The 26,629-nt window shown below is 48.3% G+C and overlaps 1 protein-coding gene across 12 annotated transcripts; it reads left to right on the top strand.

The window, feature by feature from the left end:
- Positions 1-827: 827 nt before the first annotated feature.
- LOC100272717 (uncharacterized) lies at positions 828-19,962 on the top strand. Of its 12 annotated transcripts, none has more exons than XM_008663345.4 (11): positions 831-1,519; positions 1,753-1,827; positions 7,336-7,386; positions 7,769-7,828; positions 8,033-8,074; positions 8,166-8,234; positions 9,112-9,180; positions 16,898-17,023; positions 18,086-18,388; positions 19,145-19,420; positions 19,531-19,958. In XM_008663345.4, exons 1-11 carry the CDS (start codon positions 1,100-1,102, stop codon positions 19,681-19,683), a joined length of 1,644 nt encoding a protein of 547 aa, XP_008661567.1. In that variant the 5' UTR covers positions 831-1,099; the 3' UTR covers positions 19,684-19,958. The 12 variants fall into 12 exon arrangements, with proteins under 12 accessions (XP_008661562.1, XP_008661567.1, XP_008661561.1 ...); NM_001147170.1 differs by having other exon boundaries at positions 1,031-1,519; positions 9,121-9,180; positions 19,531-19,916; XM_008663340.3 differs by having other exon boundaries at positions 828-1,519; positions 9,121-9,180; positions 19,145-19,962.
- The last annotated feature ends 6,667 nt before the right edge of the window (positions 19,963-26,629 follow it).

The following is a 26,629-nucleotide window of genomic DNA, read 5'->3' as shown; positions in this document are numbered from 1 at the left end:
CCAAGGAAATATTTCTTAGGACGTTTTCTCAAGCTTTGAAGCATGTAACCTTGCTTCTTGGACCCGTGTGACATTTTTGTTTCTGTAATTCAGACACCCTAAAGTCTTTATTACTATGTTCTCAACTTCTAGAGTTTTCTACTTTTCGTTTTTTTTCTATTTGTGCATTTGTTTTCTATTCCTTATTTTGTACTCTACGTTCGTTCCCATAACTGCAGTGACGATTTGTTAGCTGCAGACTGATGTTAACGGGTATCCATCTGTTGTCGTTGGTGTCCTCGTATCAATGGTCGTAAACCGACAGGATATAAACTGATATTATAGATATTACAGTTTTATTTGTCTATTTATATTCAGATTCAGATATAGATATATTAGATTAGATAGATATATTAAACATGGTATAAATGGATACCAGCATCAGAAACATATTCAGATATTGGTATATTTATTTATGGTATCGAATATTCAAAATAGAGTAAGTATGAATTTAATCTTTTAGGCGAATTTGAACTCAGATAACGGCCAGAAAATAATTTGCATGCTGCTCGTATGGCGTTCCTCCGTGACCATGCCTGGTTTCGCCTCGTGGTCGTGGGGTTGGTATGGTCATCGTCAATGCATCATCTCCCACCGTCACTCGTCGTCGGTCTCCCCCTCGTCTGACCGCCGCGTGGGCCCTAGCGCTAGCAGTCGCACGCTAGTCAGACGCACTGGGCTTCCGTCACATGCGCGCTACTCGCGCTCCCTATTCCTGGGTTTTTGCACCGCACTACCCGGATCTCTTCGAAATATCAAAACCACCCTTGGAGGCCGGGCCACTTATTACTGTGAGTTGAGTCCCCGTAGCTCTGAAAGTGCAAGTAACGAAAATAATAGCGGGTCTTTTCAGACATACAAGGCGCGGTAAAAGAGGAGCGCCCCTCTCTCTCTGTCTTTTTTTTACCGTTTTACCTGTCCCCCGACGCGCTGTCCCCGTCCGAGACTCCTCTTTCTGTAGGTTTTCTCCCCACTTCGCTTTGCTTCCCCACCTGCTCTCTCTCACTCGTCCCCATCACCGTCGCCATCACTACCCCTCTCCTCTCTCTCATCGGCTCCAATGGCGGACGCCGACGCCAAGTCCCAGCCGCCCGACGCCGCGGCATCCCCGGATGCCTCGATCTCCTCCCCCTCCTCCCTAGGCGGCGGCGGCGGCGACGCGGCCGACGCGGACGCGATCGAGAAGCAGCTCGCCGGCCTGGGCATCGCCGTCGCCGGTGGGTTCCCCGAGCCATCGGGATGGGACGATGGCCCCGTACCAGTCCCCATCCCGGCCGATGTCCTTGTCGGCGGTGATGAGGGTGCCGGCGAGAAGCCGCGGGCGCCGGCGCCGGCGCCGACTGGGGCGGTGGATGTGAAGGTGCGGTTCCCGCGCCGGCCCGGGGAGCCGGACTGCAGCTACTACCTCAAGTTCGGCACCTGCCGCTTCGGGATGAAGTGCAAGTTCAACCACCCTGCGAGGAAGAAGAAGACTAGTAGGGTATGCCCCTCTGCCTTGGACTTGGGCATGGTCTGGTAATAAATACTAATAGAGCTCTCTTTTCTGTTTTCGATGGGATTTTTGGGGTTTAGGGGGTTTCGAGTGGTGGTTCTTCTGATGTCGAGTTGGGGTTTGGTCGTTTGTGCTTGTGGCAAGGGTACTTAGAATGTAGCCAAATTTTGCTCTATTTTTGTTTGATCTCTGTGTTTGTGACCTCGCGTTTCTGTGTGCAGGTGAGAGGCGTCGGGAGCAACGGCAGCGGGAGCAACAGCAGCAGCAATAAAGCATCTTCTCCTGATGATGATCAGGTGACTGGCCCTCTACTCTCGCTGCTGCATGTGCGATGTGTCCCTCCTGCTTTTTGTGCTTGCATGTTGATCTAAATTTGGCAACTCCCTCGTACTGTGGAAGACGTCTGGAGTGGAGACTTTATTTTCTTGTGCTTGTTGTTGCGAGTGCACGATTTTTTTGGTATGGTTTGGTTGTTGTGTCCGGAGTGGGTGAATGTAGGCCGGTTAGGGGGTCAGTTAGAGTGTGCTGTACACATGTTGTTCTTCAACAACAGTGGTTGAGCTTACCAGTAAATTTGGAATTTGGAGCAGGCCAGACAAAAATATCATGGATTAAGGGTCTGTTTGGATTGCTCCGCAACTGACCACAGGTTGCTACAAAGCTTAGCTTTGTGTTTGGATGGCTTCCTAAGCTTGCAATAGGTCTGGCATGCCACAGGTTTTCCTTCAGCTTTTAGCAGCAATTTGTGCCAAATCTCTGGCGAAGAAAACATTATATGTATTTTTTGCTTGCCACAACTATATTGTGGCAAACTATGGGGACAATCCCAACACACTCCAAGTACGAAAGGTCTACATAGTCTAAACTTTCAAGCATACTTGACCTGAAATGTTGATCCAGACCCAGGTACACATGGTCATTTTCGATCCTTCCTTGTAAAATAGTATAGAAAGCAGCGACCTCGACCTTGTTTCTTGACCCCAGCCGAGCCAGGAGCTTACCCCTTCCTCTCCTTTGTGATGTCCATTGTTTGCACTAATTGGCCTGAAACTTTCAAGCCAATTAGTGGAAACATAATGTACATTACAAAGATGAGGGGGAGCTTATTGCCCATGTTTGCCTCAAGTCAAGGAAGTTCTTCCACTGCTCGAGGCATCTGGATGCTTTCAACTTCCTTATGTTGTTTAGAGATCAGATTGGATGATGTGTTATTTGCCAATGCACCTTTAATTCCATTTTTGCAGCTTATATGGCGGTGTTTTAGTAACATGCATATGCTTGTACTATATCCTTGCACTTAGATGCTATATTTGCCACCCATTCATTCAATTCTGATGTATAGTAACTAGTATTGAACTCGCACGATGTAGGATCATCACCTATTGTTATGAACAAGTGCCTAGAATAGGATTAAAAAAATCTTTTGTATCATTGTTCTTACCCCCAAGTTCAGCCAGGTCGCAATTCATCTAAAAAACTTGAGTAATTGTCCAATCGGCATAATTGTGCCTTGATTTTGCCCGTGATTTCATTGATAAATATGAGCCTATCAAATTCTTTGGCATTGATACAATGTGATGTTTGGACGTGCTATTCCATTTTGTTCTCTTGTGCACCATGCCACCATAGTTTTTTCCCTTTTAATTGAAGATAGTACAGTTGAATCTGTAACAAATAAACTGACATAAACGGCTTATAGTCCTGAAATCTAAGCTCAGCCAGCACTGGTAACATGAAGGAATTACTTCTGGGACCGTCCTGAACGGCCCTCGTTCATCAGTTAATCATGTGTACAACAATTAAGTAATTTTTATAGCATCACAGCTTAAAAATAACTAAGTAAAAGTATGGTAAGCCTGAAAGGCACTGACGGATAGACAAACTATTGAGCAATGTTCACCTAAACACTAAGAGTTAAACAGTTGGACACCTATCATTTAGCGTCTTTATTTGGGCTACATGGCCAATTAAACGGGCTGCATGGTCAGTTAAACGGGATAAACGGTTGGTTAAACAGACAGTGTTTAAACAGTATGTAAACAAACTACACATCCATTTACGGTAACACTACTATTGAGCTTTCATTTCCTGGCCCATTTAGCCCCCAAAACAGCCCTAATCCTGAGCCTTGGCTGCTCCACATGTAAACCCAACCAGCCGCCACCGTCTCTCTTCTCCTTGTTTCTCTCTCCTTACCTGAAGTGTACTGTCTCCGCTGCTCGAAATCTCTTGCCACCAGCCATCAGCTAGCACCAGAGAACGACAAATCAGTCACATATGACATCATTCCTTTGGCACTAGCTCTTGACCTCTGAAATTGCTGCCGCTGCTGTTGTGCTGCCATGGCCATGGTTGTCTTTGTCTCCTGCATTGGCACATTGGCAGCCTTGTCAACTTCACGAACCCACTTGCCCTCATGGATCCTAATGTCCTGGTTGTCAACATGATGACGTCCCAACTGCATCCTAAGCATCAACCCAGGCATTGACCCACTTCATCCCTGATCCACGTTTTGGGATGACAATCTCAGGAATTGAAACTCCACGTCACTATTGCATTCGCTCTGAAGAAACACAGGGTCTTCACGTCCCTGTTCCATGTTTTTGGATGACGATCTCATCGCATGGAACTCCACACCATTACTGCATTCGATCTGAATAAATACAGGGTGTTCATACATGCTCTTTCATTTGAAGATGTACAGGCTAGTGTTGGGCAATGGACATATAGTCCATATCTCCATTTATATCCACCTTACACTTAAGTTGTCTTCAGCACCACACCTCCCCCCCCCTATAAAGAAAAACAAATTGAGGTTTCTGACTGTACCGGAATAAGAAAACATTTTGTAACTCAAATTGAATATCTGCTTGATGAACATTTTTTTGGGTAGCCTGATGCCATGAGAGATTTTTTAATAATGTTTACAATTCTTTTTATGAGTCATCGACTACTTATTTCTGGTTTGGCACTTATTCTGTGTGTGTATTTCATGGCACTGAGTCTGCACGTGGCAGCTTGTTAAGTATTTTTTCTGTGTTTTTCTTTAATTTAAGATGCCTTGTTCCATGCTGCCTTCATCAATTAGTAGGTATTCTTTGTAACTAGCTGTTGGTTCTATTTTCCCAGGGTACTATTCTAGATTTCTAGGGACTGTTTGGACTCATGAAAATCACTAGGGATTAGGGAGTCAGACCATGAGTTGCTATGAAACTTGCTAGTGAAAATCGCTAGTGAATCCGACTGGCCGTGTAGCCCAAATAAGTATGTGATATACTGATATTGTTATGATTAGAAAGGCCAGGGCCCAGCCAACCGATCCCAATAAGGAATCAGTTTAGGGCCTGTTTGGTTTATTTAGTCCCAACCCTGTTTGGTTGCATGGACTAAAAGTATTCATAACGCATTAACTGACTTATAAGAGACTAAAATGCCCCTTAACATTTTCCCACCATTAGTGCAACTAGAATAAATAAGGGGCAAAATGTGGAATTAATATGGTTTAGTCCCTTTTAGTCACCCCTTGAGGGACTAGAGACTAAAGCAGTTTAGTCCCTGTTTTAGTCTCACCGTTTGCCTATTTAGGGAGTAGGGACTAAATGGGACTGAAATGGTTAGTCCCTCAAACCAAACGGGCCCTTAGTATTAGATAAAGCAGATCAGATTAGGGAGAATAAATAGGAGATCTAGTTAGAGATAGTTTGGATAAGTATTGGAGTAAAAATAGGATTAGATAAGGTAGATCAGGGAGAGGAAATAGGAGATCTAGTTAGAGATAGAGTGGATAAGTGTTGGAGTAAAAAAATAGGAGATCCGGTTACGAACCGGTCTTAGCAGAAGGAAGCCATCTCTATATAAATGGCCTAGTTTGTACCTAGGGAAACTAAGCAGAAGCAACCTATTTGTTGTCGGCTTCCCTCAGGGAGCTGGGAGCCCTAGCCGCCACCCCTTCTTCCTCTCGTTGGCAGCCTAACCCCGTGAACAGTACCCGCGGGTACTGTAGCGCGAGTACTATAGCATGGTACTGTAGCGCCATCTCTTGCTTTGTCTCTCGCCAACAGCCACGACATCTTCAAACCATACCGAGCCACGCCCTACAACGTCTCATCCCTACAACCTACGCCGCCTCCCTGGTAGGGACTCCAATCATATCAATCTGGTATCGGCTATGTCAGGTCCTCCACCCACCACCACCGCGCCACCAGCAACCTCTGCGCCGCCGTTGACCGCCACAACCCCTATCCTCACACCCCCCTCAACAACACCACCCCTTACCCTGGAAGCCGTGGCCTAGGCGGTTATCGATCTCGGCCGTTTCGTTGCGGCCATCACCGCCTTTCTCTCCACCAATTTTCCACCGCTAAGGCACATGTCCCATGCCATCCTCCCGCTGTCGCTGCATGCATTGCCGACGCCACCGGCATCGGCCCCGCTACCCCTTCTAGGCTTGATCCGCCCACCCAGCGTCACTGTCCCCATCCACCTTCTATCTATGCCGCCCTCGGCCATCCCATCATACGCCCTCGCCCTGAGCCCCTGACACACGCCCCCAATTCACGATGGCCACTCTCCCAACCCCATCCGTGCCACCCAACTCTAGCACCAGCGGGGTATTCTATGGTGGGGTGGACGACACCCTGGTGTACGATGGGTCGTTCGATGACCATGGCATTCCGGCCACGCATTCCCACGGCGTCGCTCCGGATCCAAATCCTGGGCTCGCCCTGCTGCACTTCTACAAGCTGGAGTTCCCCACCTACGACGGCGCTGCAGATCCCCTCCACTGCCTCAATCAGTGCGAGCAATTCTTCTGAGGATAGCGGACGATGGCCTCGGATCGCACATGGCTGGCCTCCTACCACCTCACAGGCGCAGCCCAGACGTGGTACTATGCCCTTGAGCAGGACGAGGGTATGCCCTCATGGGAGCGCTTTCATGAGCTGTGCTTCCTCCGCTTTGTGCCGACCGTGCGGGGTACACGCCTCTCCGAGCTGGCGCGCCTTCCGTTCACCTTCACAGTGCAGGACTACGCCGACCGCTTCAACGCAGTGATGTGCTACTCCCGCAACCTCGGCATCCCAGAAGGCCGAGTTGTTCGTGGGCGGGCTCTGTCTCTCGCCAGCAGCCATGACATCTTCAAACCATACCCAGCCACGCCCTACAACGTCTCATCCCTACAATCTACGCCGCCTCCCTGGTAGGGACTCCAATCTTGTTAGATATTCTAATTTTTTCAACCAAATCCCAAACTATGAATTACCAACAAAAAATGGACTTTTTACCTGTTTCAAGAATTGCCAACAAATTCAATATAACCTAACCTACTTGACTTTAAAACAAATGTTCACAAAAGTGTGGTCATTGCTACTTTTTCACTGTTTATTTATCTTTTATTTCTTGTTCTATTTATTATATGTTTGGGACTTGGGTTGCATCCTATAGGTTATTGTTTCATATGTTTTTGTTTTAACCTTCTAATTGTAATATGCTTATTCAGCATGTGAAACAGTTTATGAACTTCATGATTAGTGCTGCATGGCAATAATAGGAGTTATAACTTGTAGATACAAATTATAGTCCACTTCCGTAAGGTTCAAGGTTTATACTTTGAAGTTTCCATGGATGTTTGTCAACTAATGTGCTGATTGTCAGTGACATGTTCAGTTTCCACTTTTATATTGATGATCATAGTTCTTTCACTTCTTTGTAATAAACTGGCCATATCTGCATTTATAATTCTACATTTCTAGCCTTCGAATAAGCTTTGATTGTTCTTTCTCATATTCTATTTAATTTTCAATCAGGCTCCTAAAGAAGAATACGAAGGTCTTGTTCCGGACATTTCGGATTCCATGGTGAGTTAACCTTATGCTTTGTAACAACATTGTGAAAACATAAAGAAACAAAGAGTCAATGCAGTTGGTGCATTCCATGTTAATAGGCATCTGCATCTATCCCCACTTTGCCTGATGAAATATGTCCAGGGTTTTTGAAATTATCAGCATTGTATGACAAATGATGCCATTTTCCTCCAATTTTCTTTTGTTTGCTTTCAAGCAACTGCATCAGCATGTTTCAATCTATTGCTCTTGAAAACATAGGATGCAATCATTTTTGTGTAATCATGAATCAAACTTACTGATTCATCGACTTGTTATTGATGTACTAGTCGATAGTTATTCTTTTGCCTGTTTGAGTTTGTGTTGTAGAATTTTAAAATGCTAGATTTTTCTGCAGGGCTTTGATGACAAGGGGAGCTTATCTAGTTCAGAAAATCATAGGAATATGTCATATGAAGTCAGTATTTTCTTTTATGTTATAATGATTAGGTTCTTGATCTCTGTGAGCCGTTCTTTACCAGCATTATTGCACTGTACATGCTAATGAACCAGTGAAATGCCTATTGCTTTGCTTTCATTACTAACTTTAAAAGATCATACTTCTTCCACATTTGTTGAACTCCACTTTTTACGTTTACCTATATGTTTTTACCCATTGCAGGTTATTGATATGAAAAGGGGGAAACTAGAGCCAAAGGAAAAGGTTGTCATAGATATTATTTGAATACTGCTTGAGATTGCTTAGTGGATGTAATTAAGTTTGGTACTTAAATTTTCATATCTTATGTTGGCAGGTTTGTGAAGAACCTGAAAAGGCAATTCATTTTACGAAGTTAGACGAGACAAATATCGCAACCCAAAAGGTTTGGGATCATGTATTCAACCCCTTCAGCAATTTCTTGGCTTTGTACAGGCCAGTGTGACACAGGGTGCATACAGTTAGTTCTTAAGAATTTCTAGTGTATTGTGACATCCTGCATTCCCAGGAAACATGTTAACTCATGTTCTCTCAGTGCGGATAAATTGAAGCATGTACAATGGAGGTGCTTGAAAACACCTTTTTTTTTTCTTCACCAACCATTAGCACCTGATTCTTAAAAGGCGGATTCGATGCTTTTTTTCGAACAACGCAAGAGAGTTGCATGTCATTTCATTAAGAAAAGAGAACCAAATACACAGAGAGGAAAGAGACCTCCTGAACACACAACACACTAACACAACTCCTCTAGAGCTAAAACAACAACATGACCATGACCACACACTAGTTAGCACCCAGCTGAGAGGGGTCTGCACACTTCTTAAGAGGAGCTCTTGCTGACCGGCGGCCCCGGCTATGAGTTGGATACGATGCTTACGTTAGCATCAATGCTTAATGTGTGTTAACATATTGGTTTAAGCTTATCTAAGAACCTATTTGCAACTTTGCATTGTAGGAATGAACTTCTCTATCAATGCCTAGTGATATGACAACGTTCTCTCTCCCTAAGCACCTGTGTTTAAGCATCTTGCATTGTACATGCCCTTAGAGCAACTCCATCCTTGATTCCTTGGCAGTGCCTTTGCTTTAAACTTACAGCTAGTGAACCAACTTTTGTTATACTATACTGGCATGATGATATGTATACACATTCATTCCTAATCAAAACCCTGTTAATGGAAGGTTCATAAATTGATTTTTTTATTTATTTATCTAAAACCTCTGTTCGACTGTCACCTGATTGCTCCCTACTAACTTTTGAGGTTCTGAAGGGTTCTAAAGATAAAAGAAAGGAAACCTTTGCAGAAGGCAACACTCAGGAGGAATGCAAGGTTTGTGACCTCTCATCATGGCGATAGTTTGTTGATTTTCTGTGATTAACTTGCACTGAAAAGCTTTTGAATGTTTTCTCTTTTCTTTTCTCTAAAAATTCTGTTAATGCCTTAATGATAACATATGTTAAGATTCAATTGGTATTGGTACTGAGAACCAGTTCCCTGAGGTCAAGCCAGTTATGTCTTCTGTCTTGAACCATGGGCTATCTTGAACCAAATCGAGTTCACGGACAACATGTGGGTGTTGGTGTCCATTTTGGGTCATTCGGTAAATATTTTGGAGACACTCCAAAGTGCACTTGGTACCCGACATTGACACAGGTGTGGAATGTCTGACTTGGCAAAAAAAATGTAGGACACTGACTGTTGTCCAGGTAACACTGCTGAAAACCAATTTCATGGCTTCATCTCAGGCTAGCTTAGTCTCCACAGTCCACACTGGTGTAACTACAGTGGTTTTCAGGGAGTTATTTTGTATTGTACATTAATTTTTCTGTTAATATGTACTATGCAATGCTTGTTCTAGTTGAGCATTTTTTTCCGCTGTTATGCACTGCTTTTTGTTGCAAATTAGTTGTGATCAGCAATGCAGCATGGATATCTGATCGATATGGATACTTGGATATGCCATTAAAAACAGATACATGGATCTGTACATCATTTTTTAGAAAAACAATAATTTACATATAATAGCAGGAACAACAATCATATTGTGATTTTTTGTGTTTGCATGTAGGCTGCAAACAAACCGTAGCATCAGTTTAATTGTTGGAGACAGGATCATCGAAATGATGCATTAAGGCTAAGTGTTGGAAGAAATGAAAATCCTGATTCATTGATATTGGGCTGAGTATTACATACATGGACTGGGCTCTAGGTCCATAACAAAACAGTCTAACACTCCCTACAGTCAAAACTCTAGTTACAATAGATGTTGAGACTGGAACGAAACTTCGAGAACAATGATGAAGAAAAACCCTTAGTGAAGATGTCGGCAAACATCGAGCTCATTGGGACATGATGAACATGGACGCCTCGACAGCAACGCGCTCACGGACGAAGCGAAGATCGATCTCAAATGCTTCGTGTGCTGGTGCTAGACGGGGTTGACGGAGAGGTAGACGATGCTGATGTTGTTGTAGTAAACAAGCGTGCTCTTAGGGGAGGGGGCTGTGAAGCTCCTGGAGTACCTGGCACAACCATCTTGCCTCAGCCACCCCATTAGCGGTAGCCTGGTACTCAAGCCCAAACAATGGAGTGAGAGACAACGTGTTGACACTTGGATGACCTAGAGGTTGGCCCTAAGAAGCACCACATAGTCGGAGGTAGATCACGTGTTTCGGCGGTAGACGGGTGTTTGGGCACTCACCCATTCAACGTCATGTAGACAACTAGCTCATGTGTGGAGGAGCACCGAAGATTGAGCCTGTAGTCAACAATACCCTGAAGGTACTGAACGATCTGCTTGACCGCGCTGAGGTGTGTCTCTTGGGGATCATGCATGTAGATACAAACTTGGTGGACAACATACGCGATGTTGGGCCTGGTGAAAATGAGATACCGAAGAGTGTCAGCAAGACCACAATAGATAGTGGGGTTGCTGACAGGGGCACCATCGTCGGAGATCTTGGCTTGCATGTCCACCGATGTTGCACATGGCTTGAAGGCCAACATGCCAGCATACTCCGAGATATCTGGAGTGTACCGGTGCTGTTGAAGAAATAGGCCATCCAGGCGATGCTCAACAACAATCTCTAGAAAATGATGAATAGGACTTAAATCCTTCATTGCGAATTCATGTTGAAGGACAATAATGATTGCGAATTCATGTAGAAGAGGCAGTGAGCACGATGTCACCAACATATAGGAGGTACATAGTGTCATTGCGATGTTGGTAGATGAATAGAGAGGTGTTCAACTTAGCCTCAACAAAGACCAATGAGAGCAGATATGTGGCAAACCTGTTTTACCAAGCGTAGGGGGCCTACTTCAGACCATAGAGGGGCTTGTTGAGCTTGCAGACCATGTTGGGGTGAGCAGGGTCAACAAAATCCGCAGGCTGACTGCAATAGATGATCTCTATAAGAGTCCTATGAAGGCATTCTTGATGTCTAGTTGATGAACTAGCCAAGAATAGGAGAGGGCTAGTGAGAAAATGGCACGTACAATAGCAGGCTTTACCACGGGACTAAACGTCTCATTGTAGTCCACCCTAGACACTGAGTGAAGCTTTGGAGACCCCGGCGGGTCCTGTAGCTATTTAGAGAACCATCTGTCGCCTTCTGCTTATGTGTTTAGCACCACTTGCCAGTCTCCACCCTAGGACATTGAGTGAATCCCTGGAGACCCCAACAGGTCATGTACGTATCTACGGAACCATCCGTTGCCTTCCGCTTTTGTGTTTAGCACCACTTGTCAGTCACCACATTGCCGCTTGGTGGATGGGGCACCAAATCTTAGGTGTGATTGACAAGGAGGGCTTGAGACTCTTCCTCCATAGCTCGACGCCAATGAGGATCGATAAGGGTGCTATGAACGGAAGATAACACAAGGAGACCATCGATGAGGTTGCTGAGAGGACAAGACGATCGACATGGTGAAGAACCCAACATCATGTCGAGTCACCATCAGGTGGATGTGGCGAGGGTCATAGTGAATGGGGGTGATACACTGTTGGTTCGAGCCTGGGAGCAGGGCTGTGCACTCACCTACCCACGTCATTGATAGACATGCACATGGTTTGCGTAGCTAGGAGGGGCCACTAGAAGCAGATGCTGCCACTTACGGCAGAGGACGTCCACTCACGAAACAGGGGAGGCACGTCCAGGCGGACTAGGGGCAGCCGCGAGACCACGGAAGATCGGCGGCGCACGACCGCGAGGAAGTTCGACAGACGACCGCGAGGAAGACCGACAAACGACCGCGAGGAAGACGGTCGTGAGGACAAGGAAGACTCCTGCGAGTGCGCACGGACGGGGCTGGGGAAACAGATGCGGAGATGGCCGCAACGATGATCGAGAGGACAGCCGCGACGACGACTATGAACGATGGTAGAAAAAATTAGAATCCCCTAACTCTAACTTGCTCAATTACCATGTTACTAACCTTGGGATTCACAACTGATGATGAGTCCCTATGGACTGTAGTATATATAGAGGCAATATGCCTTAGCAATGGGATGGGCCTATGGGCCTTAACACCGGTGAGGGCATCAGGGAGGTTGCTGGAGGCGCGGGCGAGGTCGAAGAAGCCGAAGGCGAAGGCGGGGCCACTTGTGGTCTGGCGGAGGTTGGTGAGGGGGCACGCGATTTGACCGGGGGTGGCATCCTAGGGGGAGTCCAGGAGCATAGGTACCGCGGGGGGCATCGGTGCTGAAAGCGGGAGAGTCGTGGGTGAACCTGTAGGTGAAAAACAAAGGGTGGCTGACTAGAGGGAGCCGCATGGTTGAGGTCAAGAAGAAAGTCCAACTCGGGAAGGGAGTTGGCAGTGGAACTAAATGGGGTCGAGAAGAGGAAGTTTGTCTCGGCTAAGACGACATGACGAGAGATCAAGAGACGATGAGTGGTGAGGTAAGGACACCGATACAATTTGTAATTCGGGGAGGTCAAAACACTAATACAATTTGTAATCAGGGGAGCAACCGAGGAAGACACAACGGTTGGAGCAAGGGGCAAGCTTATGGGGAGTAATGGCAGAAAGGTTGGGGTAGCACGCACACCCAAAGACACGAAGATGGTTGTAGCAAGTGGGGTGTGGGGCGCAGATAGCCTTAGTAGGAATGCAATTAAGGAGATAGGTGCCAGTGTCGAGGCTCTCAACCAGTGAGCAAGAACACAGATGCTTGAAACAATGAGTGCATGATGTTATTAGTAGTGCGAATCATACGCTCAGCCTTGCCATTCTGGGCAAGACATTCAGAGCTATACACCATGGGAGAAGAATGACCGAGAGGAGCTATCAACCTCACGAGTCACGACCATTATCACACTGGACGACCTTAATGGTGTGACTTAATTGAGTGGAAACCCAAGCGAATAAGTGGAGTCACAAACGTGTCAGACTTTGAATGCAAGGGAAAAGTCTACTAATAATGAGAGCAATCATCAAGAAACACTAGATAATATTTATAACCTGAAACACTGATAATGGGAGAGATCCACAAATCACAATGTATGATATCAAAATTATGCACAACCTGAGAGGGGCTAGGGCTAGGAAGTCGAACATGACAACCAAGTTGGCACTTAGTAACCAGGTTCCTGGATCGATGGGATCGAGGAACAAGAATGTGGTATGTGGTACGATACTTAAAAGATTTTAACACTATGGGGATGAGATTGTTCTCGCGTTCCCGGAACAGAACGAACATTTTTGGAATGAGGAGCGCGGACAAGTTCCACGTTCCTGGTTTCTAAGAGCTGGCAGGCGTGGCATAGATGCTTAGAGGTGCCCCTAGTACAAGAGATGACTGAACTACTACACAACTTGGACAACACGTCGGGGCTAGGATGATCGAGTTGACGATGCCAAGTGCTGAGGTAGTTGAAGTCGGCAGTAGGTGCGACTGCGGCGAGGACGAAGGCGATGATGTAGCTTAAGCAGTAGGTGGAGAATTGGACGCAGGAAGTCGTAGGGTGTACTAGGGCCTAGAGGGTGAGAGGGTGAGAAGGTTTCGAGTAGCGAGATCCTTCACGGACAAGTTAAAAGGATAAAACTCAATAGAGCAAGAATTATCGGTGATAAACTAATGAACAAATAAAAGACTTCGAATGATATGGAGGGCAACAAGAATAATGTCAAGATGGAAAGGCCCGAGAAGAACCAAATCACCTATAGAGGTGATCGGAAGAATGTTCTTGTTGCCTAGAATGATAGATGAAGAATGAGACGAGAGAGGTGGGGGGCAAGAAGAAAGTATACCAGCGTCTAGAGGTATGGTAGGCACCGGAATCAGCAAACCAGTCCATGACAGTAGGAGTCAGGGTCATCGTTGAACAAGCTAGCAAGTGACTACTGATCCCATCCACAAGGTCATAGGTTCTAGGATGAAAAAAGTGGAGTGGTAAGGGTAGTAGGGTGGATGAGGCGCTAGTGTGCAGAGGGAAGTGGGCTAAGAGGATACCCTAGGCTAGGCATCGTTAGGTGAGCTGGCTAGGCGGAGGTAGGCGCAGTGAAAGCCCACCTAAGGCCGAGTTGGGCCACAAGGAGATACAGTCGATCCACACGTTGTAGAAGGCCAAGGAGCGTACTCGTGGCCACCCCCACTCCCACGATCACCCTTCCTCCGGCGACCACCCCCTAGACAGACGAGCGCGACAACGAGCCCCCCAAGGGAGTGGAGGAGAGCGCACGAGGGCTGGCCTTCATGGGTGGCGATGTAGAGAGCGGTAGCGGTTTCGAAGCGAGGAGGCGCCCCCTTGGTGACCTCCTCAAGGGTGAGGTCATTGTGTACTTATGGAAAGACCGGAACAGGGACAAGCAAGTGATCTCGCAGGTGATCTTAGCACTCGTTGAGGCCTCTGAGGACGAGCGTGGGATCAGAGACATGCTCCTCGAGGTCACAGAGGGAGGCTACTATGCCTTTCATCTAGCAGTAGTACTCAGTGACGAAGATGTCCCCCCTGGACGAAGGTTCGAAAGGCAATGTCGATGTGGAGAGAACGATCCTTGCGGTTGCCGAAAAACTGTTCTTCGATGGCAACCCAGGCCTGACGGTTAGTGCCACCATGCTCGAGAATGACGTTGTGTAGCTCAACAGTGTCCGTTTTGAGGATTGAAAATAGGAACACACTATCCATCCACCACTAGGAGGGGATAGTGAGGGATGTTGTGTCGGTGAGGACGTAGTCGTCCAGGGCATAGCGTTGCAGGATGAGGAGGACGAGGTAGCGCTAGCGTGCGTAGGTGTAGGAAGCCGAATCGAGGATGACATGGACCAGAGAGCGGATGTTTAACACTCGTCACCTTGGTGTGGAGGTTGGCGATGACTTGCATGGTTGTACGTCAAAGCGGGGGTCGACCATTGGTAGCTTTGAGAGAGGGTCGAGGCAGGGAGAGCCAAGAAGATGACGCTCAGCCTCGGCAAGCTGCTTGGCGAGGGTATCGACAGCGGTGCGTTCGTGCTCCCGGGCGAGAGCGGCGACACGTTTGTGCTCTCGAGCAGCAGCCACAACCGCATTAGTAGCCTTGAGGGCCACAACTAGGGTGGAGTGGGCAGTCACGACGTCGGGCACAAAGCAGTGTGGGGCGTTCGGGCGGGCGAGGCCGTGCCCATGCCTGTGGCGGCCAGAGCTAGGCCGACAACGTTGTGGTCGGGGCTACCTAGGCTAGAGGCAACCATGCCTGTGTCTAGGCCATGGGGCGGCCTGGTGGTGCTCTAGCTAGGGTGGCGAGGCCGCTGACGCCCAGGCCGGGGCCGACCAAGCTAGGTGCACCTAGCCTGGCAGAGGCTAGGTCGCCACCTGTAGAGGTAGGGGTGGGAGACAACTGAAGGTTGGGGAGGACAACGAGGTTGAAGGAGGGAATCCCAACAGCAATCGAGAACCAACAACAAGAGAGAGGAGAGATGAGGAGAGTCAGCCAAGGGGAGAGGAGAGTTGTCGGCCATGGTGGCTACGGCCTGTCGGTGGCCTGATGGGAGCCTGCGGCTAGGGGAGGGAGGAGGAAGAAAATATTGGTTGGATACCATGTTGGAAGAAATGAAAACCCTAAGGCCTCTTTGGCACAGTCAGCGAGCAGCAGAGCCTTGGCGTCAAACGTGAGGAAGCAGGAGGCGGTCTCTATGGCTAGCCAACGGTGGCACACGAGGGAGTAGCGCTTGCGGTTACCGGGGCGAGGAGCTTCCCGGGAAGGTCGGAGGTGTCATCCTGTGTGTTGGAATATAATATAAGTGAATTGTCCACCTCTTCCCATGAACTTAAGCTTTTGGATTGAATTGGTTGGTGCATGCCACTTAATATGGTATCAAAGCTAGAGGTCACGAGTTCGAATCCTGGTTAGCGCAATTAAAATAAAATAATTGTTGCTCGCTCCTATTCCATGTCTGAGACCCAAGAGAGGCTCGACGTGAGGGGGAGTGTTGGAGTATAATGTAAGTGAATTGTCCACCTCTTCCTATCAACTTAAGTTTTTGGGTTGAATTGGTTGGTGCATGCAACTTAATACTGTGCGGTGTGGAATTCGAAACAAGATTCATGTGGAGAACAGATGCATCTAGTGGGAAGGGCTCTTTGCAAAATGTATGCAAGCCAAAGCTGATTGAGCCAGTATTTTTAGCTTCACATTCTAATGGAAATGAGGGAAGTTCTTTTGAGGCAAAGATATTTTTAAAAAACACGGTTCGGTTCAGCTTCACTAAAAAATAACGAAGCCAAAGCAGAAGCCGCCTTAGAGAAGCCTGCCAAAGGGAGCCTAATTAATTGATAGTGGACTGATTATTACATATACTCAACCCTAAACCCTTATCATACACATACTATACATATCACTGCAAATAATCCACCATGCACCTGTGTCCGATATGGGATACGACCCTTACCTGCTGTATCTGGGTAACATAGGTGACCAGTATCACTATATCAGCTGATAGTAACACATAGCATAAACTCATCTTATTTATCTTATATGTAAAATCTAAGGCATGATCTAGGGATTAGATCTTTCATGGTAATGTTATTCTTCAGCTGTCTGACGTATAACACAATGTTCCATGCAGTATTATTCAACACCTGGAGGATGCAAATTCGGTAAAACTTGCAAATACCTCCACCGTGAGGGAAATGGAGGGAAAACAGAGGTTGAAAAAGCTGAGCTAAACTTTCTAGGTCTTCCACTGCGACCAGTAAGTGTCTCATTACTTGTGCAGCTTATATACTTGTTCATTTCAGGGTAGTTAAGGGCCTGTTTGGCAGAGCTGGCTCATAGAACATCTTTAGCTCCTAAAATTCTTGGTGCTGGAGCTGTGGCAGAGATTATGGGTACTTAATTGGGCTATCTTATTATTTTGGTTGAAATACAAAACTTTGGATTTTGTTTTTTGTCCTCAAGGTAGTAGAATACCACGGCAAGTTGCAAAATTATATCTAGGTATATTGGTGTAATCATAATAACTGATTCAAGCACAAATTAACATGTAACTGAAAACTTTGGGTGCACTTATCAGCTTAGTTTACCTTTGTATGGGGTGTTATCAAGTCATCCATTAATCATGATTAACTCCTATTTGGTATCCTAGACTATGGGCTATGACTCGATTAGGACGATTTTAAAAAATTGATTGCCGGGGGCTAAGACATCCCTAGGGCATTTATATTAAAAGAAGACCTCACGCAAGCCGAGAAAACTCCCGAACCCTTGCCCCACCCATACATAGCGTCATCGTAGCCCATGTGAGAAACGCGAGATTGGGCCCTAGACCTGTGCTTTGGCGTGCGAGGAGATTTGTTTAACCATAACCTCAAATTTGTTCCCACGGGGAGTTGAATTCAGGACCTGAGGAGTGCTACTTAGACCACCTAACGAAATCAGCTAGAGGCCCTTTCGTGATTAGGACGATTAGTTGTTGACTAATCAGGATTAGTCAGACGACTAGGGGGGTGGATGGTCAGAAACAGAATGGAATTGCTGGGAGCTTAGGGCATGGGCTGTATCTGGGTTTTATGTTATCAGCCCAATTTGGAACCCCAAATGCAGCCTCCGCCTTAGAGTTACCTTCATGTTTGATTATATATGTTTGGTATTAGTCCTGATATATATAAGATGAGTAGGACTGACCAGGGCTGACTAGTCACCCTGATCAAGTCGCCTGGTCGGTCCCATGGCGACTAGGATCTACCAGACAACTTGATAACATTGTTTATATGGAATTATTTAAGGCATAAGCTGTCTTTTTTTAATGTTGCAGGGTGAAAAGGAGTGCCCATACTATATGCGCACTGGGAGCTGCAAATTTGCGACTAACTGCAAGTTTCACCACCCAGATCCTACTAATGCATCTTCAAAAGAACCAGGGTTGGAACATGAGAATGGCGATGTACCACTGCAAAATGTCCAAGGATCCTCTCAGCCTAGCCTTCAGATGTGGCCTGACCAGAGAGCATTGAATGAACAGCATGTTCCTTTTCTTGCTCCAGCACCGTCATACAGTGGAGGGATGGTTCCACCTCAAGGAATGTATCCATCTTCTGATTGGAGTGGGTATCATCAGGTAATTGCCTGACCAGAGAGCATTGAATGAACAGCATGTTCCTTTTCTTAGACTCTTTCACTTATGTGCGGTACTGGCCTCCGTAAGGAGTTAAATGTTGTAACCCTGGTCTACTTTAGACCTTTTTCCTCTTAATATATTTTAAGGCGCAGTTCCCCTGCGCTTTCGATAAAAAAAATCATCAGGTAATTGTACAAATTAAAATGACGCCTTTCACTTTAGCATTTGCAATGAATTGGATAATATTAGTATTTCTTCTCCTTAATTTACTCTTTGGTAAATTAAGAACCGAAACATGCTAGTTTATTTGCTGGTGAAAGGTTTGAAGATCTTTAATTGGTCTTTGACTTTCACTCCACATAATTTTACTGTTTTTTATGAACTGCTTTAAAGTTAAATACTGTGAAAGTTAGTTGATATCATGTTTTATCTTTCTGATTATTCTTTCAAACACCTTTTCTTAGCTTGGGAGAAAAAAAACAGATAAGTTGTTTTGAGAAAAAAATTATTTAACATAGTTTTCTATGTTGTTTCATTCCTATGGATAAGATTTTCAGTTCGCTTACCAAGTGATACTATCCGAACCCATTTTGTTTATTCGTAGTGACTTCCATTGTGATTTCTCAGTATTATGCCAAGAGAATAGCGATGTCGAGTGGAAATATTCTGTTCCGACACATTTAGTAATTCCCTGGTATGCTTGATATCGATGCTTTCTCTTGGATAACTTATTTGATGTGTGAATATTGGTTTCAGGTACCTTTGAATCCATATTACCCTCCCGGTGTTCCTTTCCCGCATTTTCCAGCTGCCCATATGAATCACCCGATGTACAAGGCTGCAGATATACCAGGACATCAACCACCACCATCTGATGAGTATCCCGAGAGACCTGGCCAACCTGAATGCCAGCATTTCGTTAAGAGCGGTTTCTGTAAATACAGGATGAAATGCAGATATCACCATCCAAGGTCGCGCCAGTCTGCACCACCACCAGCAGGTCTTAGCCCCATCGGCTTGCCTATCAAACCTGTGAGTTCATATCCCATCGTTTTACATTCCCGGTTAAGGCCTGGCGAACCGTTTCAAAAATATGATTCTGGCCAAGTTTATTGTATTTTTGCTCTGTTGTTTTGTTGCAGGATCAACCTGTGTGCACTTACTATGGACGCTATGGCTTCTGCAAGTATGGGCCAGCCTGCATGTTCAACCACCCCTTCAACTTCGGGCCTCCCGTGCCGGCAGCAGGACCACCCCTCCCTGGGCAGTACCCTACGCATGGAAACTTCGCCTAGCAGGCACGTGACGAGCGATTTTCTGAGTCGCCACGATTGCTTGTAATAACCTCCTCCACCTGTAAAGTAGCGTAGACAAAAGCTGTACGTGGTTGGCAGTAGACATCCAGCATGTAGGCGCAACGAAGTTGCATGGAGATGGGTACGTTACAGTTGGTATTGCAAACTTTACGCTGTACAAGTTACAGTCCATACATAAGCTGCCATCGCATTTAAAATCCTGGTTGCTGAGTACTCCCTCGGTCTGTCTACATGATTTAGTCGTTTTAGATTTATCAACTTTGACAGATTATATTGTATGTGTTTTATAGTATTTTACAACATAAACATAAAGACTTGACTTAGGGCAAACCTAGAACGAATTAAATCATGTGGATGGAGGGAGTATGTGCTTTAGGCCCGGTTTGTTCTTCTAGACCCTGTTGTTTTTCTCTTAAATTATAAGTTGAATTATGACGGAGGGGTAGAAGAGTAAAATATTACTTTATTATAAATAAGCTATCCAATGCTAATTTATTTTAGCTTATTTATGGTTTTAAAGTGATATTTTATCCTCCTATACTTTTATCATAATCCAATTTATATAATTTAGAAGGGAAACAAATACGTCGTTAGTTGGGAGGCCATGCTTAGTCGAGTGTGTATCGTGCAAAAAAATTGTTTTACATTGTAGATTATACTGTTTATAAAGTGAAACTTGAAATAGTTGGTGTGATAGTGTGTGAGATAAGAAAGATGCTGGAGACAACAAAATGGTGTTGAAGTCCCAATAGTAGAGACAACAAAATGGTGTTGAAGTCCCAATAGTATTAGGATTGGTCATACGTGGGTAGGGTTGAAAATAGATGGGTAGAAGCCTGTCTTGATTCCGTACTGTTTTTCGTATTTGATTCGTTTGTTTTTGTATTTGCGGAAAAATTTGGAAACTGGAGAGGGCCTACTCGATGTTTTCAAGTCATCTAGTTGTCGGCGTTTCGACCTCAGGGGGTCCCTCGACCGACGAGTAAAATTGTCGCTGCGTGCCCCAGCCCAGATGGGTTGGCGCGAGACGGAACACAAGGGGAAAAACCGCAGCTCGTGTTATCCTGCGTCAGGGGGATGCGTTTGCAATAGGGGTTATAAGCGCTCGCGAGGGAGAGAGAGAGAGCCTGTTCGTCAGCCCGTCCTCCCGCGCGACCACACTCCCGCATGAGGGCCCTGGACCTTCCTTTTATAGATGCAAGGAGAGGGTCCAGGTGTACAATGGGGGTGTAGCTATGCGCTAACGTGTCCGGCAGAGAGGTGCCAGAGCCCTGTGTACATGCCAACGTGGCTGTCGGAGAGGTGCTGGAGCCCTGTGTGCGTGGTGTCGTGGCCGTCGGAGGAGCGCTTGAGCCCTGTAGAAGCACAGCTGTCGGGGCTGCTAGGACCTTGCTGACGTCTCCTTGCTTCCGTAGGGGGCTGAGAACCGCCGTCGTCATGGATGCACGCGGGGAGCCATCATTACTTATTACCGGGGCGAGCCTGGATGGGACGCCGGTCTTGTTCCCCCGTAGCCTGAGCTAGCTAGGGATAGGGTAATAATGTACCCCCTGTGGCGTGGTCGGTCCGACCCCAAGGTCGGGCGAGACGGAGACTCCTCCTGAGGCCGAGGTTGAGGCCGAGCCCTGGGGTCGGGCGAGGCGGAGACCACCTTCCGAGGTCGAGGTTGAGGCCGAGCCCTGGGGTCAGGCGAGGCGGAGACCACCTTCCGAGGTCGAGGTAGAGGCCGAGCCCTGGGGTCGGGCGAGGCGGAGACCTCCTCCTGAGGCTGAGGCCCAAGGTCGGGCGAGGCGGAGCTTCCTGTTGCGCCTGAGGCTGGACTTAGCTGCTGTCAGCCTCACCCAGGCGGGTGGCACAGCAGTCGGAGAGGGGCGAGCGACGCTGTTTTCCTGTCAGGTCGGTCAGTGGAAGGGCGAAGTGACTGCAGTCACTTCGACCTTGCCGACTGAGGCACGCGTGTCAGGATAAGGTGTCAGGCGATCCTTGCATTGAATGCACCTGCGATACGGTCGGTTGGTGAGGTGATTTGGCCAAGGTTGCTTCACAACGAAGCCTGCCCGAGCTGGGCTTCGGGCAAGTTGAGGGTGCGCCCGTTGCTTGAGGAGGCCCTCAGGCGAGACGAGAATTCGTCTGGGACTACTATTCCCGCCCGAGGCTGGGCTCAGGTGAGGCGAGATCGCGTCCCTTGAGTAGACGAAGCCTTGACCTGAATTGCGCCCATCAGTCTCTGCAGCTTGTGCTGATGGTGATTACCAGTCGAGTTTAGGAGTGTTGGGGGTACCCCTAATTATGGTACCCGACAGTAGCTCCTGAGCCTCAAAGGGAGTGTTTGGTACTCGCTTGGAGGCTTTGCCGCACTTTTTTGCGAGGGGACCGACCTTTCTCGGTTACACTTTGTTCCGGTGGGTGCGCGCGAGCGCACCCGCCGGGTGTAGCCCCCGAGGCCTCGGAGGAGTGGTTTGACTCCTCTGAGGTCTTAATGCTTTTTCGTGATGCCTTGGTCGGTCTGGTTGTTCCCTCTTGCGACCTGATTGTGGCCCGGGTGCATGGTATGGTTTCGAGTTTTCAGGCTGGTTTGTTGACGCTGTCAACGGTTTGGCCGTAGCCGGGTTTGCGAGAGCAGCCCCCGAGCCTCTGCACGGAGCAAGAGGACGACCAAGGATTGTCTCGACTTTTATCATACACCCCTTCGTCGCCTTTCCACAAGGAGGAAGGGGGGGGGGGAAGCGCCATGTTGCCCTCAGAGGGCGCCGAACATGGTGTCTCCCGTGAGTTGCTAACGGGTGATCCGAGTGGACGCTCGTGCCCCATTCGATGAGTCGGCTAGTGGCACAGAGGCGCGCTCCAAAAGTACCTGCAGGTGATTTGCTGGATCCAGTCTCGTTCGATAGGGTCCGAGGGCTCGATGCCTCCCTCTGGTGGGATTCCGTTACAAAATCGCTCCTGCTGGTCTCGGAAATGTCCTAGGGTACCTTGGGAGCGTAGCCCGAGCCTCGGCCATGTATCAGACGTACCCAGAGTCATCCCTCGCTCTGCGTGCTCTGGGGCGACTGTCGAACCCTTCCGAGGGGCCAGCCTTCGAACCCCTGATCAGTAGTGGGCGCGGAGCCTGAGTGCTCTGTGGCGGCTGTCGAACCCTTCCGAGGGGCCAGCCTTCGAACCTCTGATCAGTAATGAGCCTGAAGCCCGAGTGCTCTGGGGTGGCTGTCGAACCCTTTCGAGGGGCCAGCCTTCGAACCCCTGATCAGTAGGAGGGCTTGGGGCCCGCTTCCTTCGCGGAGAAGGATCCCTTTCGAAATATCCCCTTTCCCGGTCCCTGTAGCAAGAGAGAGAAAGGGGAAGAGGAAAAGGATATGAATTTAAACGGTGTGGTGCACCTTTTTTGACGCGGTCATCATGGCGGAGGTGAAACGACGCCCGCTTCACCTGCCAAAGGTGTCGCTTGCCCTGCCGTGGAGTTAATGCGACGGGACGGGTGGTTCGCGGGGCGGCCGTTGCGCGTGCGCGAGTCGTTCAAGGAATGGAACACGGGTGCGTCGTCTTCACGCCGTGGGAGAGGGCTCCCCTACTACTCCAGGAGGGGACGTGAGCCTGCAGACGATTTGACTGCAGCTTCCGTTTGCCCGCTGCCGCCATTACTGCCGGCCCAATTTTGGCCATATCAACCGTCGCGCCTCCTCCCGCGGCAGACTGACCCGTGATCGATGTGCTTGATCGGCACTGTTGGACCATGCGGAGGGTTGCCTCGAGTCGCGGCACCGGTTCCGCAGTCGAGGAGGCGCGGTATTGGCGCAAGTGGCAGTGCAGTTTCTCGCACGTAGTAACCGGCGCGCCGGTTACATGACGTGTGGGCCTGGGCCTCCATGCTGGACGCGACGAAGCCGGAGGGGTGCGCCTCCGCGGTGCGGTTGCATGCCACCTGCATGACGGTCCGCCCTTTCGACCGCTGGTTTCGGCGAGGATGGAGGAGTGCTTGTAACCGCGGGGCGGTTACACGCTCCGCGTGCGGCAGTTTTGGCTTCTTCTGTTCCGGGCCAGCTTGCATGACGTGTGGGACCCAGCCCCCGTGTCGTAGGGGGAGGACCCTAGAGCATGTTGGCGAAGACTTTGCCCGCGACGTCTGAGGACGCGAGTGGGGAGAGCCGCCTTTAAAAAGGGATCGATCCCCCGGGCGGTAGCCATGCCTTCACACTCCCCTCATGCATCGCGCCCTTCCACCTTCCGAGCCCCCGGATGGGGAGTGCCCGCGTTGCCTTCGTCTTGTTGTTGGAGGAGCGCAACCTCACGGAGGTTGGCACCCTTCAGCCATCGCTCGGCTTCAAGGATTTTCATCAGGCAGCCCGGCTGCATTCCCTCACCAATGGTCACCCAGGATGGTGACCACCAGTTTGATGGTGGGGAGAAGCAAGCCGGGCTGTGGTCTCTGCCCCGTTCTCAGCTTCAAGGATCTTCATCATCCTTGCTGGGGAGGAGGGCGAAGCGAGCCGGAGTTCTGCCTCCCGCATGGGCCGGTGGGCCACCTCTTCCTTCAGCATTCAGGGGAGAGGGCGCTCACCGGCCTAGCGGAGGGGGCGGACTTCGACAACGCGGGGCCGGTCGGCCGCAAGCGTCGTCAGCTCCAGCATGCCTGGCTCGCTGGCTCAGCTGGCTCTGGCGCTGCTTCTGGTGCCACCTCCCACTGCTGGGGCGGGGCGTGGCTGTCCGCCCACCGTACGGGCGGCTGTTGCGCCGTCGCACCGGGGGACCGTCCAAGACGTCGCACGCCGCTAGGGCGGCGTCCATGTTCTTGGATTGTCTTGTCCTCACTCCGGCACGACGCCTCCGTGCGGAGGTCGGTGCCTGCCCGTCCGCGAGGACTTGAGTGGGGATCTGCCGGTGCAGGCTGGGGCGGCCGCCATTAGTTGGCATAGCGGCGGCGCGCAGGTGGCCGCTGTCGTCGGTGCTGAGGTGGTGGTCGCCAGAGGAGGTTTCTCCGCCGATGAGATCGTCGGCGCCACCCACGGACAGACCTCCGGCTCTTTGGCTTTTGAAAGGATCACGATGCCCAAGAGGGGGGGTGAATTGGGCTTTTCTAAAAATCAACACTAATTAAACCTAAGCAAGAGCTAAGCAAGAGCCCAACTTCACCCCAACAACTAGCACTAAGAATATAATACTAGAAATGCAACAATGCTAAGACAATACTTCAAATACTTGCTAAACAAATACACAATGTAAAGTGCTTGAATTAAGTGCGGAATGTAAAGCAAGGTTTAGAAGACTCCTCCAATTTTTCCCGAGGTATCGAAGAGTCGGCACTCTCCACTAGTCCTCGTTGGAGCACCCGCGCAAGGGTATCGCTCCCCCTTGGTCCTCGCAAGAACCAAGTGCTCACTATGAGATGATCCTTTGCCACTCCGGCGCGGTGGATCCCTCGAGACCGCTTACAAACTTGAGTAGGGTCACCAACAAGATCTTCACGGTGATCACCGAGCTCCCAATGCCACCAAGCCGTCTAGGTGATGCCGATCACCAAGAGTAACAAGCCATAGACTTTCGCTTGACCAAGAGAAGCCTAATGCAAGTGGTGTGTGCTCTAGGTGGCTCTCGCTAGCGCTAATGAGGAATAAACACGGATTAAGATTCTCTAATCTCCTCACTAGGCTTTTGGTGCTTGCAATGCTCTAGCAATGTGCTGGAATAAATGTGGAGTGCAAGACATTGAATATGGTGGGTGGAAGGGGTATAAATAGCCCTCACCCACCAACTAGCCGTTACAGGCAACATTCTGCGCACTGGCGCACCGGACAGTCCGGTGCGCCACCGGTACGCGTTTCCAACGACTAGTTCTGACAGCTAGCCGTTGGACTCATGGCACACCAGACAGTGAACAGTCACTGTCTGGTGCACACCGGACAGTCCGGTGCGATGTCCGGTGCGCTGTCCGGTGCGCCACTAAAATTCATCTCTGAAACCTGCGCTCTCGGGTTTCTGGGTGGAGAAAGATCTTCCCTGGGCCAGCCAGGCCCCACCTGGCAGAGGGTGCACCGGACAGTCTGGTGCACACCGGACAGTCCGGTGCCCCAGGGCCAGAAACCCTAACTCTTGTTTTTCAGCTGATTTTTAAAGCGGTTTTCGTTCTAACTTGTGAGTGAGTTCTAGAGTGACACCTAGCACTGTATATGAGTGTGATTGTGCACCAACACTACTCTACAACTCTCTTGGTCAAACTACTCATCGACAACCCCTCTTTATAGTATGGCTAAAAGAGAATAAAAGACCTAACTAAATCGCGAGTGTCCACATCTCCTTGACACTCGGACTCCGTAGACCTTCGCCTTTTGTTTCGTCGTTTTAGCCGTTGCTTCGAGTTCTTATCTCCGGGATTGTTTTCACCGTTGTAGTACTTCTACCTGTCATGCGACCTAACTTACCATTTGTCTCTGCAAAACACACATTAGTCACATATAATATTACGTTGTCATTAATCACTAAAACCAACCAGGGGCCTAGATGCTTTCAATCTCCCCCTTTTTGGTGATTGATGACAACCCTACAAGTTTTGTGAGAGTAGTTTGTTTTGAAGTTTCTGTCAATAGAAAGGATGGTTAGTTATACTCAGTAATCTTTGACAGAAAGAACGTGTACCATACTAATAAGAGTGAGCGCATACACATCATAAGATTCTTGTTCATATAAAAGTGAAGTTAAATCAATGAAACAAGAACTAGAAGACTGGTGATAAAATATAAGGTGAAAACATAATACACACAGTCAATCATAAGCAACGGGAGTATATATCGAGTTTGTGAGCCAAAAACATCAAGCTAGTACAGAGAGTAGCAAGCACGTATATTACATCAAAATGACTCTCTACTAACTCTCTAACTCCCCTAGCTCTCACAACTCATATCTCGCCCCCTTTGGCGTCAAACACCAAAAGGGC

The sequence above is a fragment of the Zea mays genome, chromosome 10 (assembly GCF_902167145.1).
Source record: "Zea mays cultivar B73 chromosome 10, Zm-B73-REFERENCE-NAM-5.0, whole genome shotgun sequence".
Lineage (NCBI taxonomy): Eukaryota > Viridiplantae > Streptophyta > Magnoliopsida > Poales > Poaceae > Zea > Zea mays.
This window is presented reverse-complemented; position numbering and strand designations above follow the sequence as displayed.

Coding starts and splice junctions, on each gene's coding strand:
- LOC100272717 (XM_008663339.4), top strand. CDS start 1,100: ATGGCGGACGCCGACGCCAAGTCCCAGCCGCCCGACGCCGCGGCATCC. Junction 1,520..1,752: donor GGAAGAAGAAGACTAGTAGG/GTATGCCCCTCT, acceptor TTCTGTGTGCAG/GTGAGAGGCGTCGGGAGCAA. Junction 7,829..8,032: donor ATAGGAATATGTCATATGAA/GTCAGTATTTTC, acceptor TACCCATTGCAG/GTTATTGATATGAAAAGGGG.